General features: G+C 37.8%; 1 protein-coding gene across 1 annotated transcript; it reads right to left on the bottom strand.

The window, feature by feature from the left end:
* Positions 1-1,179: 1,179 nt before the first annotated feature.
* Scsalpha1 (Succinyl-coenzyme A synthetase alpha subunit 1) lies at positions 1,180-15,113 on the bottom strand. Its single transcript, XM_089238027.1, has 8 exons — positions 15,016-15,113; positions 11,696-11,796; positions 10,149-10,265; positions 9,839-10,051; positions 9,522-9,741; positions 8,354-8,427; positions 6,992-7,180; positions 1,180-1,444 (listed from the first exon to the last, which is right to left on the bottom strand). Exons 1-8 carry the CDS (start codon positions 15,050-15,052, stop codon positions 1,418-1,420), a joined length of 978 nt encoding a protein of 325 aa, XP_089094153.1. The 5' UTR covers positions 15,053-15,113; the 3' UTR covers positions 1,180-1,417.
* Between the last annotated feature and the right edge of the window lie 59 nt (positions 15,114-15,172).

Genomic DNA, 15,172 nt, shown 5'->3' with positions numbered 1-15,172 from the left:
AGCGCGCAATGTAATGTTGGAGAGGTTTCAGAATGAAATTTGCGGCTCCCTCGGGTCTAACGCCCGGGGCGCGAGACCCGCCTGCTCCACCATAGTTACGGCCCTGCCTGTGGGCTACACGAATTTCTTTCGCCACCTTTCTCCCATTCTAGTCTAATTTTCTTGACCACTCTTTCCTCAAATTCGTCACCCTGTCCGATAACCCGCTTGGCCTTCTTCCCCTCCCCCCCCCCCCCCACTCCTGCAAGTACACCCGTCTCTTAAGTCGTTCTTTCAGTCCATTCACGTACTTGCACGATATTTTGGTTTGGTCACTCACATGCTTGCACACTGTTTTGGTCGCTGAATGACAGGGTTCCTTCTTTATATAAATTTGTAGATCACTCTTTTGATCATTTACACATACTCTAGTTCATTCACATGCTTTCACTCTCTAGCTCACTGTGGTTTGGTCATTCACATACTTGCGCAATCTAGATCACTCACTGACCTGATCCCTCAATCTGTAGGTCACTAAAAAAAGAGTGTGACCTACAGAGTGGCAGTAGGGAGCCCTCTTGGAAACAATATTGGTTTTCTGTAGAAAGGATATGATCTTCCCTCCACATCGTGGAGCAGGGCTGTTGGATCTTTGGTGGGTCCCCAAGATAAAGTTTCCACTGGGGGAGGGGCCTCTGTAGTAAATTTATAGTAGGAAAAAACAATGATGGTAATTGTCCCGGGCCTTAGGGCTGCAGCCCCATCCTTGTGGGGGACAGGTGAAAGGGCACCAATTTTTTTCCCCTGCAAAAGAATTTTAAAATTATCATCCATTTTTTTATTTTGATCGTGTCATTTATTTATTTGATCTTTATCAGCTTCCCCTCCTATAATCCCTCCATATCTCCACCCATGGAAAAAAAAAAAACAGAAATACTTGCTTAACCCTTTAAGAGTCATTGACGAGATATCTCGCCGCTTGAAAAGTCTCTTATTTCAGTATTGACAAGCCCAGATATTTTGTAAAATCGATTTCTCAATTGAACGCTTTTCCCTAATATCCCTTGTTTTGCACCAGCTGAAAATCAGGGGAAAGTTTACTTCATCAAAAAAGACATGGCATTTTAAATATGTTTTAGGAATTTCTACCGTGCTGCAGAAAGGATTAAGAAAACGGCAGGTAAAAAAAAAACTATTGCATAATATAACACATAACTTTTTTTTATTAACTTTCACAGAGATAACACAATAAACATTCAATCAGCGATGTGACAATTTCACAATTCATCATTATTTATCTATCAGAATAATTTTTTTTCCGATCCTTCGAAAGAAACAATATTCAAATATGATTTCATTTTAAATTTCTGCGGGATAAATAAGCTCACAAAAACAAATGACAATTGATATAACAAAACAGATTTTTTTTATTATCGTTTTAGGCCAGTCCTTTCTGCTGCATCACCTGGAAAGATTTCAAAAAGAACTTTTGAATACGGTGTGCATAACAATCGCAGAATAATACAATTGTTACTGAAGAACCCAAAAAATAACTGTCAGACAAACATAACAATTCACTTTTAATTTCTTTTCCTTTAATCATGTATAATCTCTGTATACAGCATTCCTTCAAACAAAATTTTTAACCTGCGCTGACCAGTTTTTTTCCCCTCTTTGCAGAGAAAGGAAATATGCTATGCACTTAATGATGGTGTATATTAGTGGTTTTATGTACAGCAGAAGCACAGAAATATCTTCATCGCTTGCAGCCAACACATCACGGTGTCTACCATATACCAAAAGGAAAATTCTGTGACTTTTCTATGCGGGACTTCTTGACATTTGCTAGCCTCTTTTGTTATAGCAGTGATACGCATCATGGTGCTCGCCCCTGTTGTTTGCAATGGTTATTAGAAGTCTGGATATTGCGAATGACAACAAGTCACTATATATCAATGGTAACAACTATCTTACAGTTGATGAAGTAGAAATATTGAGCAATTAAAATTTGGCATTTGCGTAACACTATCCTCGCAAACAATTACACGTGTATTTCTCGGTAAAGTTAGGAACACTGATTTATAGAATGGGACAAAGGGGAAATTTCTCATCAATAAATGGTTAAGTATCAAATAAATGTTATCAAGTATCTTGGTCTCCGGACAACTCAAGTCATTAAGTCGACCAGTCTCTTCAATATAAATGTCTCATCTATCTTCTCACCATGTAGTACCCTGTACGTAGAAATCCTGGTGATTGTGTGATGGTAAGGAACTAAAAACAGAAAACTTTCCCAGTCTCTTGGGTTTCAAAGTGTTTTCAGTTGCACTGTGTCAGAGAATGGACAACTCGAGTCATTCAGTTGACCAGTCTCTTGGTTTCCAGGCAACTTGAATTGTTCAATAAACCAGTCTCTTGGTTTCCAGGCAACTTGAATTGTTCAATAAACCAGTCTCTTGGTCTCCAGGCAACCTGTGTCGTTTAGTTGACCAGTCTCTAGATAACCAGAGTCCTCCAGTCTCTTGGTCTCTTTGACAAAAAAGCAACACTCCCAGAAAAAGAAGCTTCTGAGGGCAGAGCTTAACAAGGCTTTGAAAACTTTCAGAAATGCCAGTAAATGTAACAAAAGACAATTTTCTTGGTAAAGAAAATCTCTCTCCATGCTCCAGGAAAAGTAATAAAATTTACCAGCACACGGTGAGAACAATTCATTATAAGCAAAAGAAGATTCATCATTATCTGCTATTTTTCCCTTCTTTTTTAGAGGTTCTGTCTTAGTTGAGAAAAATTATTGTGGTGAAGGGTGTTATTTTTTGTCAATGGAAGTGACGCCATCTGTTGTGAAAATTAAGAAAGCAACGTTACCAAGGGCACACACGTTGCCCTTTCTCGGTTTTGGAATCTGGTAACATCCCATACGTAAATCTGCATTTTAGAAAAAATTATGTGAACATATAAAAGAATACTGTGAAAAGCATTGATTCTGAAACTGTGCATCGTGGCTCCAAGGGGGCACTACCAACCTTTATCAGGAGCGTCATGACAAGCTGAAAATACTCATGTGTGTGCCTATTTATGGTTTGAAATGGTTTTTTTTATGCATGCATAATATCTAGTAAACTATTCTGGGGAACCGCAGATGAATCACGAATAAAACACCCAGAAGGAGCCTCTCTTCTCCCGACGACATTCTAGGAAGAGGCCACCCACGCTCTTTAGTTTTAGTTCCTCTTATTTTCTCCTTTTACTCTGTCTGTTTATATATATATATATGTGTGTGTGCTTGTTGTAGACAAGGACGGATGGTCATGTAGAACCATCCTCCTTACATAAAGAAATTAAACATCAGTTAATTGTTGATTCAACACTTTCCTTATTGAGAATCTTCTTCCTATCGAAAGAATCTCTAACAAATAGGGTAAGGGAGCCGCGTAATTTGAGTGACAAAAATTTTAGAGCCATTGGTGTAAACTACGAAAAAACACACACACAAAATGCTGCTCTTATCTAAAATGTAAACAAGATTAAAAAGATACATGTCATGGTGAATATGGCGATTTAAATTATGTATTTAAAAAATATTGGTAAAAGAGCGTAAAAAAATGTAACAAATCAAATTCTATAATCTACACATACATTTTATAAATAAACGACAAGATAAGATGAATAAATGCAGGATTCCTCCTTCGACAAATTAAAGTTTAAAAAATGCCTTTAGAGTGAAAAATTAGGCCCATCACCAGGTACAGGTGGCAACTTTCACTTCTGAACCAGGCTTTGTTCCAAGGACATGAAGGTGCCTTGACAAGGAGCAAGCCGATTTTGAAACCATAAAACCTCTAAATATTCTTTGGTAAATCAGTGTTATGTGCTCAAGAGGTACTACCATTTATGTTGCAAGTGAGAAACTGATGATGGGCAAATATATTTATGACTATGCACTGCCTGGGTTTTTTTCAATTAGGGGGGAAGATTGAAAAAGTGACAAACCATTATAAAGACATGAATTATCATCTTTAATGCTGCTAGTATTATGTAAGTAACAAACCATTGTGAAGACATATGCATGTCTGAAACGCATTGCTAAAGAACCATGGTGACCAAAGTAAACATTCTGAAAGTTATTGTTGAGGAGCAAAAGCCATTGTTGCCTGACAGTTTTTCATTCACTTCAGGCATTTGCCCAGCTCTGATGAACTTTGTAGGTAGCCTATCATTCAAGTCAGGTTCCGTTTGTTTATATGTAAAATTCTTTCTATTCTTTATATTTGTATAAAGAATACATACATAGAAAATTATATATATAGTAAAACTTTGATTAACCGTCACTCACTCAACCTCAGTTTCTGTTATCTGTCATCATCTTTAAAAAATGAGTGAGCATCAACAGACATCTTTAAAATTGTCCACCGATTGCTTTTACACCCTTCTGTATAAAACTGGAAGCTACTGTACTGTATGATGGCCGAAGTGACTAATCATCGGTGGTGAAGGAGTTGAGCTTTATCTGGATTGTCGCAAATCCCTCACTAACTAGTAGCTATTTATGTTATAAACTGGTTTCAGTCGCGACAGAGTAGCCTGTTCGAATGATTGTTTTGGAAGGAATGTGACAAAATGGATGAAGGCTTTGAAATTTTGAATGATAATGAAATTGTTTCTAGTGCCATTGAAGAAGAAATTGATGATAATGAGGGATCAGTTCTTAACCAAAAACCGATAACTAGCCACTCACAAGCAGAAACAATGTTATCAAAGTGCACCGACTGGTAGGAAATGCAAGAGGAGGCAAACGAAATACAGATCCTACTTCTGCATAAGGGGCCATTCAAGTATTACTTAAGCAGATTTTTAGCCATTTTTGACCCTCTCCGCCCCACTTGTCAGCAAAAGTCAGCAAAACACTGACCCCCTTGTCAGCAAAATTTCGTCAGCAGCTTAGAATATTTCATATCTTCAAAAAGGGTGGTTGATGGCGTAAGCAACCTTGAACCCCCCCCCCTCGATGCTGACGTAATACTTGAATGACCATTAAGATAACGAACATCGCCGTGCATAAAGCTCAAGCCTCAAAAGACACAGAAGGAAATGACAGATTTTAAAGTACTGCAACATAGGTTTATAGTATTGCAATACATTTCTGTACATTACTACTCTTACATTGAAGTTTATATTGATCATTTTGTAAAATTAAATACAATAAGTATGTATTATTCACTTTTAAAGGATTTTATTTTTATTTTCATCCCAAGCCCGAAGTGAACAGTACATATGTATTAAGATATTTCTGCGATCCCTATTCAGTTATCCGTCATAACTCTGGTTCGGACGATGACGGTTAATCACTTTTACTTAATCTATTAAATTCCCCCCCCCCCCAATTTTATGGGTGTGGTTGCTGCTGGATTCTTATTTGCTTTTTTTGCAAATCAGCTTCTTAGGCTGGGATTACACTATAAAAGTTTGATAAAAGTTATTTGATAAGGTTTGAAAATACAGCAAATAATGTTAGTTACATTCGAGCGAATGTATAGACATATTAATTGCTTTTTCAAGTTTTATAAGAGATCTTTTTATCAAACTTTTATAGTGTAATCCAGGGCTGGATAAATCCGAAATGCCAAGTCCCCGTGGCAACTAGAAAATCAGCATTGGTGCCTAAATTTTTTAAATGTTGGCTGCTAAATTGGAGTAATGGTTGGCTCCCCATATTTAAGATGGTACCTAAATATTTTTTTGATTTGTCAAGCCCTGGCGTAATCCTGCCCTTAGAAAGAAAGCATTACTAAATAGGATAAAAATTTGGGAATGCAATGTTTGGCTATATTTTCAATTTAAGATGAATTTTTTGCACATTCGATGTTTTAAACTCATTACTTGGTCATTAACTTGTGAATGTACTTATCATACTACGTCACCGAAAATTACCTATACATATTAATATATAAAATTACCCACAATACCTTGGCACAATGAGATTTTCTTGTTATTCCTTGTCCCCCCCCCCTTCTTCGATTGTTGTCATATTAACAGTGAATTTTTGGAAACTACTTCTGGCAAAAGGTGGCAACAATCATGTAGAGTAGTGATTCCCAACATGGGCGGCGATGGAATGTTCCAGAGGGAATAGAAGCTATGGGTATAACATAGGATCCTATGGGTTTACGTTGGGGGGGGGGGCGATGGGACACTAAAAATTGGGAAGCTATGATGTAGAGTGCTTCCAAACAATGATTTGCTTAAAATTTAATGTGCGTATAATTGGTTGCAACAAACCTTAAGATCAGGGCGAAAGGTGAATGAAAATATTCAATCAGTAATCATCGATAAAATAGAGGAACTGCTTCCCGCTAAGATGTTAAATAAAATCAAATTAATCAAAGTGAAATAACTATTTAAAATGTAATATTCAGAGATGGGTTAGTATTTAATCCATTCTTCTATCCAGGGAAAGATTGAACTTTTAATTGGAAGAGGAAATGGAGTGGGGTGGGCGTGGCACGGGGTTCTCTACGGAATAAGCCATAGCTTTAATTAACCTGGTTAATACAGCTTTGGAATAAGCACAGGTCGAATAAAAGAAGAATTTGGTCATTTAAGTCATTAGTGATTTAACACGCATTATTTGGTAACATTGGATGTATGAAATCTTATAAATCTGAAAACTAATCTTAACCAACCCACCACTGCATAATCACTAGAATATATTGGGCTTTTGCGATGGGTAGCCCGATAAGTCTGATTTTCTGGGGTAAAACCGAGTGTACGAAAATCCAAAAAATGGTTTATATAAAATCAGTGACCTTCTTTCTTATTTCATAACTTTTCCTCGACTTCTGCAACCTTTTTTCTTATTTCATGACTATTCCATGATGGTAGATGCCCTATACATATGCAGCTAAGAGGGAACACTGCCCATATGCCTCAAAAAAAATTTCTCCATACAAACAATTGACAAAAATTGATACAATCCCCCCCCCCTTCCAGTGAAATATTTTCGAACAATACATACTTGTAAGATGGTGGAACCCATCTGAGCTGGTGACCGAGTCACCACAACACCAGCAGATGTGAGAGCCTCGATCTTTTCGTTAGCACCACCTTTACCACCTGAGATGATAGCACCTGCGTGGCCCATCCTTCTACCAGGAACTGCGGTTATTCCAGCGATAAATGAAACAACTGGCTTTGCACTATACCCCTGCAGGAGAGAGAATGAAAAAAGTATTCAAAGCTGAAGAAAAAACATTTAAAAATATATGCAAAGTGTTAAAAAAAAAACCATTGCCAAAATGAAAGACAATTCAGGCATACAATAACAATCCAAAATCCCCTTAGGAACCTCGTACACATTCCTCTACAGAATTTCTAATGAATCAGCACATGCCAGAATGTGTTTTCTGAGTGTATATGTGGCCCTAACATTTATGTTGTTCAGATGAGCTTCTTTCGTGTTCCTGCTGCCATCTGTCTTCACTTTTCTGAAGTAAAGATGGACATGCTCAAATTTTCATGCTATGTCAGTATCATGTTGTAGGTGTGCCTGCTGTCTGAAGGGAAACTTTTTCAAATCGGAGAAGGCTTGCATTCGCAACTTGAAGCTGGAAACAGTTTCGTGGACTGCCACACCTTCTCAAACACCAGCTACCAGGTGTATTTACAAATGTGTAACACAACTCCCTGTAGTGACTTTGGATGACGTCTGCGAAACCTATGTTCCTATGTGATTTTTGATTATCGCATGCCTGAATTGACATTGCATTTTGCCAATGTGTTTTTTAAACACCCTGTATAAGTGTTAAAATGAAAGTTGCTGGCCACGTAACACATAGAAATGTATGATATTGAGGTTTTGAGCATGTCTAGAAAAAAGACAACTTTTGAGGAGAAATTGCACATCAAAGTAGCTTTGTGGCCAAAATGACAGTTTCCATTGTGGTAGATATAAATGTTAATTAAATACGAGTATGGTCAGACAAAAATTGTCCAGCAATTAAAATCAATAACACTGTTTTAATTTTAAAATGATCAGGATATAGCATGGCTGGACAAATCTCAAGAAAATCTAGGTGCTAGAAAAAGTTTTTCAGAGCCAAACATTTTTTTACCCGAAAAAAAAGATCCACAGTTTCTTTTGACTTTTTGAGGGCACAGTGACCCTCTTTCATGTTTTCAGATATGCTGCTATAAATTCCAAACATTTTGTGCTGCTCTCAGCCTGCAATTTAATAAGTATGCAAAGAAAAGTGCTAATACTTTAGGTGCTAATACCAATTTTTTGTTCGTCATGGCAACCTGGAGCCTAGGATTTGTCCAGCCCTAGGATATACACTTTTTGAACATTAAAGAATATAGAAAATTCCCAGACTCTTACGGTATTGTTTTGTCTCAAGTAATCTGCTGCTTTTTCCTCTTCCGTTCCTCCGATTTCACCAATTAATATTATTCCTGTTGAGAAAGTTAAATCAGTAGGTATTTTATTGCAAAGAATGGAGATCTCATATTTCAATGATAACCTTTAACCCTTAAATGTCCGGTTTTTTTTTTTTTTGAGCTGCTCATTTTTTTTCATAGTTAATGATATGTATAGAAAGCCTAAAAAATCATGGGTCACTTCATTGATTTGCAAATGTATCACAGCTATATAATTGTGATCTGCGAATGTGCTGTGGAACACTTGAGTCATCCGGAATATGTCAACTAATGCAGAACTGCCCCACAGATCACTAGTGATCTGTAGCTGCGCACATATGGGATCCAGAAGTTTTTCCCACGACGACTCACCCCTGGTACATTTTGTCCCAGACATTTCACTCCTGCCATTTGGCCTACACTGAGAGTATGAGGGAGTGGCAGATGAACAAGTTCATGGTCGTACGAGTGACCACTTTCATGATCAAGTTAGTGACTGTATGAGTGACCACACTCACTTGGTATTGCACACCGTAACCAGAGCAATCTTAAGAGCATCATGGGCTCCTGGGCCAAGTGATTTTCTCTGAGACCCTAGAAGGCAAATTCTACCAGAAAATTTCAACTGGTTCTTATTTATGTGAGGCCCCTTTCTTCTGAGGTGGGCAAATGTGTCAAGATGGCACTGGCTGTCACTCACTCATATGGTGACCCATCAACTCGTTCACTCAAAACGATCACTCACCTGTTAAATTAGTCACTCACATGGTCATGCACCCTTTCAATTGGTCACTTATATGGTCAGTCACACAATCACTTGGTGACTCATACGGTCAGGGTAGGCAAAATGTCTGGGCGAAATGTACTGGAGATGAAATGTGCCAAAGAAGAAATTTCTGAGCCAAATTTCCATAAACCCACAGAGATAGATCATCATTACCATAGATAGTTCATAGATAATGGCCTGATTAGAACATATTGAACTGAGTAAAGAAATTATTGCCAATTTCGATAATTGGGGGATATATACTTTCTGACCTACATAGTCTGGCAGGCCGATAACTTACAGTGGGAAAAAAATGAGTCTGGTTCAATAAAATTTTAGAAGCTTTTTTTCATGCAATATTTACCCTTGGTTTCAGGATCAGCGAGAAAGATTTCTAAACAGTCAATGAAATTCGTTCCGTTGAAAGGGTCGCCGCCGATCCCAACACACAGGGACTGGCCAATTCCGGTTTGAGTAGTCTGATGAACAGCTTCATACGTTAATGTTCCTGACCTGGATACAATGCCTATTTTACCTTTTTGATGGATGTGTCCTGGCATGATGCCGATCTTACATTCACCGGGCTGCAGAAAGAATAACAATATAACAAAATAAACATTGCTTGCAAAAAACTAAGACATTGAAAAATACAGTAACCCATCATTAAAAACAAAACGTTACCTTTATAATGCCTGGGCAGTTTGGACCTATAAGCCTTGTGATATTTTGAGAAACTAATTTATGCCTGACTCGAACCATGTCCTGTTGCGGTATACCCTCAGTGATGCATACTACGAGTGGAATTTCAGCATCAATAGCTTCCGATATTGCTTTGGCGGCACCCGATGCTGGGACATAAATCACAGATGCTGTTGCTCCAGTTTTCTCCTTCGCCTGAATTCAAAAGCGTGGGGGGAAAGAATGAATGTTTACTTCTCTAAGAAGCGAAATACATTAATACAGAACAAATGCAATTTTAACACTTTTTTACCTCTTTAACAGAATCAAAAACGGGAAGGCCTAAGTGGGTTGTTCCTCCTTTCCCTGGCGAAACTCCACCAACAACTTTGGATCCATATTCGATTGCTTGTTGGCTATGGAAAGTTCCCTATAAAGAGAAAAAAAGAGGGTAAAAAATCAGTCTGAACAACTATATTAAAAGTGTTATTATGAGAGATCACAGGAACGGCAAAAATCATCCTTACAATGGAATTTTCATTGAACAATATATATCTTCACTCAGGGCTGCAACTTGGGGAGGGGGGGCAGGCAGGTCTGGTACCTAGACACTGGACCAGATGGGGTGCAAATTTCACCCTTTATCCTGTCCTTCAACATTATAAGAGGTGCTAAAATGAGTGCTTGCCCCGGTTCACAAAGCATCTAGTTACAGATCAGTTTTCAATGGTATAATACACATCACTCATGACAACAAGATCCTTGTTATATAAGCCAGGGTGGTAACTATGCAGGGAGCAGCCAGGGTCCCAAGGCAAATTAGATGGAAAAATATAAACATAGAGGCTTCCGAAGAAGTCGATCTGCCCTGGAGTGTCGACAACAGCCCTGTATAGACATAAATCAAGGATGTTCAACCTTATGAAAAGTGAGAGCCAATTAATTGGTATGAAAACTTGTTGCGGGCCACGTAAGTGATCTGTAAATGCACTGATCCATCACCTAAATGATCTGGGAACATGCTGTGGACCGATGAGTGTTCTGGAACAACACTTGTTACCTAGGCCTCAAATTGGCCACTATCGGTCACTGATCAGTATTGCTGTGTTGAAATATCTGAGTTAATACCTATACTACCATACCATTAATACCACCATAATACCTTTACAAGCGGGGGAAGGGGGCTTCTAGTAGTGCTGATATGTTTTCACATGTTATTCATGATACAATAGGCCTTGTTAACATGTTGGGTAACTTGTTAACAGTTCTATATTGTTTTTTGGGTTGCAATTCTAAGCCATTGCAGCTCGAATTATTTTTCCATTTGAATATGTAAATTGTATAAGTGACAATGTTTGTTTGAGATGAAAGGATCGCATAGAACAATCTAGGTAGTGGACCTAGAACCCAGATGGCAAGACATATTAAAACTGAAGTGATACCATTGAATGCACCTGACGATACCATTGCTTTTGAATTGCGTTGAGTACTTCCTGTGATATGAGCATCTAAAGAATTTTGTCAAGCAACTTTTTGCGAATGCTCCCAGTATCGTCAGATAATTTAAAAGACATATAAGGAGGGGAAAAAAAGCGACCTGCATCCATGGCCAGAACTTTGCTAAATCAGTCTTCTACTAACACCCACATACTATATGCACCAAAAAAAAATGGTGAACCATCTCCGCTGAATGTATCATCGGCCTAATATTCTGCAAATCCTCAGTCAACACTGAAGTTTTTTTGTGTGCCCAGTCTTTCATGTTGTGCAACACAGCATAATCTGATCTATTTTCATTTGTTCATGAATGAAAATGCAAAACATTTACACACGTAAGAGAAAAATATTCTTTCGACAAACCTGTTTCCCTGTGAAACCTTGACAAATGACTCTAGTTTCCCCATCAATTTTCAAATGAGGCCGAGTACTTGTATAGCAACTTCTCACTCTAATACTTCTAGCTGGAAATTAAATATTTAAATAAATATATATTAGAATGAGCTAAATTAAATATAAGAAAACTATCACAACAACGATATAAAAACGGTAGAAATGAAAGAAATTTTTCAGATATAAAAACGAGAGAATGAACACTATCACAAGTAAGTAGTGATTGACTCGAACGAATCTCTCTCCTTAATACTTGTACATCAACATTTTGCAATTGACTACCTACTAATTTTTTTTTTTTAAATATACTTGTGTAGGTGTGTTCTAAACCTTAATGTGAGATACATAACTATATATAGTAGCTGTATTGGATTAGCTCCATGTGATGAGAGAGAAAAAACTACAAAAATGATAATATAAACATTTTCAGTCAAATTTTGAAATTAAAAAATTATGACGTCATCATAACCGCGATATGATGGGTTACCATAGTTAACGCACCCATAATTATCATGAAAATATATGCCAACTTGGTGATGACCCTGAATCATGTCTTTTGTTATCAGACTTTGGTTAGGGATCTCTGGCCACTTCCCAAACTGGCTGGCCAAAGCCTGAAATTTGGACATTGGACAAACAATTTACAACGAAATTGGCCAATTCGGGATCTAGCCAATTTTGGGCTTTGGCAGTAACATATATACAGTGAAATTGCCCTTTTCGTGTGATAATTTAATGTTCTTGACTACAAATTTCTACTTAAACCTGCCCCTAGTGTATTAACTCCCCCTCCCCATAAATATGCAACAAGTAGTAGACACTACTGTATATATAGCTACTGCCAAAGCCCGAAGTTGACTACTTCACGAACTGGCCAATGTCCAAAATTTGGGCTCTGACCGGCTCCTACATGTAGATCCCTATACATATACACCCTTATATATAGATCACTAAGATATCGATATTCAGATTCCTTTGATTGTTAGGGTTGCCATTGCTAAGCATAATAATTATGGTTAGCTTGGCTAATTAAAAATGACCATAATTATCAACAAAAAATAGGGCGATGAGCCCAAATGATAGGGAATCAATATATTGGGGCCTGAATTTCAAATATTGGCAGGGTCAACTGGGTTGGTAAGTTCACGAAGTGGCCAACTTCGGGCTTTAGCAGTAACACATACATAGTGTCCCACAATTGACTGACAGTTTTCAAAATTGGATACTAAGAAAACAGTGACGGATAATAAAGTCATTCTTGCAGAATAGAAAATGTGTGAAGGCAGGAATTTCAGATACGTCATTAATGTTGCAGGGGGGGGGGGGAATATATATATATATATTTATTTAAAACTAAAAACTTGAACTTTTCATATAGATACCCTGTCCCAAAAAACCCAATTAGAAAGTTGTTGCCCCTCTCTCCCGATACCAAAAAAAAAAAAATCAAAGTTTCTAAGTGCAATATTCGCAGAGATATTTGGATTCGAAAAACTGAGGGAAGTTAGGAAAGAAACGGCTGCCAGATTTAGTTGTCACAGTGGTTATCAAGTGGTCATAGTGACGGACTTGCACCACAAGGTCTCAGTTTGAACCCCACCGTTGCCACAACAGCGGTGGTCGGATGAAGTTGGTTTCCTGTGGTTCCCAGCTTCAGGACGCAAATGCAAGCCAATCTCCCTATTAAAGAGTCTCGCCACAGAGAGCAACAGGTCCACAATAATACAGTTATTCAATCATTACACTTCACCCATAGTTAAAAAAATTGATGGCAGCACTACTACACATGGGAAAAAAAAAGCTTAACATTTAGGTTTACAGTTATTTCACGTACATTCCAACATGTACTAATTCGTTAGAAGTTCCGCAGAGGAATGTGAACTAAGGTGCATGTGTGGTTTAGTAGTAGTTATTTTTTATTGTTCTTCCCCAGCTTTTTTTCCTCTGATTTTTTAATTCAAATACCTGTACGAATATTGCACTTAGTGAGATGAAATCTAGCTTATTGGCCTCATGAAAGACACGGCAACAACTTTCTAATTGGCTTTTTGAACACAGGGTGTCCGTATAAAAAATTCATTTCAATAACTATACAACCCATGGCCACGGGCATAGAAAGAAATTTCGTTCGTGGTGGGGGGGGGGACCCACTTTCATTTCGAGGGAGGCCAAAGCGATAGAACAATAAATTTGGCCATCTTTTTCCCTTTTTTTGCTCATTTCCTCACATTTTGGGGGGGGGGAGACCAGACCCCAAAGTCCCCCCCTCACTACGCCCCTTCCCCCTTAACATGGGCAGGACTGACAAAGCTCCAGCCCTGGGGAACGGGGAAATTATAATTTTCTGACTTTTCATGTTATAAATTCACTATAGAAAGTCCCCTGAAAAATCCTGTTCAGAGGCCCACCAAAGATCCCAGCCTAGAGACCCTGCACCAAGATGTGGAAACCATGATACAACCCCTTGCAACATGAATGATGCCATTAACGAACAAGGCAAATACCCAAAAAATACACAATGGTCTTCACAGAATATATCTAACCACTTATCACGCTGACCGAGGATCCGACTTGGATTCAATACCGGTGACTTCTTAATATGAAGCGCATTTATATTCCCGAAGAATGACTTTAAATACCCATCACCATTTTCTAGCTGTTCCATTTCAGATACCGTCAATCTATTGTGGGAAACTGTATAAACTGGTAACAAAACAGCATCATGATATTCATATAGATTTTTTTTGTTTACCATGACATCAAGTGATTTCTCAGGATATTAATATCATGTTAATGACTTTGCAAAACCCAAATTACACCAACGAAATACTCAAACCAGTAAATACTGATAGGATAAATATTTCAATTTACGATAACTCTCAGCTATTTACCGGTAATTGCTGCTACGTGTGACCTTTGCTCTCCTCTGATAATGGGAGCAGAATCATAATTTACGGATTTACCGAATAAACCCGAAATTTAAAATAAAAATCAGAATAAATAATACAACAAATGTTCTAGAGACATTTCTATCTAAATGGTACGAGCGTTATTTAAATTACGTGTCAAAGTCAAACATAGGACACAAGGAAAGTCTCCTTCATGGAGACTCTACGAGAAAAAAAAAACCTCCTAGATAACAGTCAACATACGATTGCACGTGCAACGATAACCACGATAAAAACACATTCGGAATACAACCGGAAAAAAACAATTATTGCTCGTAACAATTACAACGAGATTTTAACATTCACTGCAGACGAGAAGAAACAACCGAGAAGTATAATTACCCGATAGCAATCGTAAAAATGATATTGCAGACGCCATGATTAAATAGTAATCAAACCCTATTGTGTAGGTTAGTTTTTTGAGTCGAAACTTCTTTTTGATAGCGTTAATAATAAAAAGCTATAACAGAGGGAAAATAAAAGAAATTTCATAAAAGAA

The sequence above is a fragment of the Pholcus phalangioides genome, unplaced genomic scaffold, assembly GCF_987345545.1.
Source record: "Pholcus phalangioides strain wild (caught in Gottingen) unplaced genomic scaffold, Ppha-v1.0 ptg000010l_1, whole genome shotgun sequence".
Taxonomy (NCBI): domain Eukaryota; kingdom Metazoa; phylum Arthropoda; class Arachnida; order Araneae; family Pholcidae; genus Pholcus; species Pholcus phalangioides.
The sequence above is the reverse complement of the archived record's forward strand: the minus strand, read 5'-3'. Positions and strand labels throughout refer to the sequence as shown.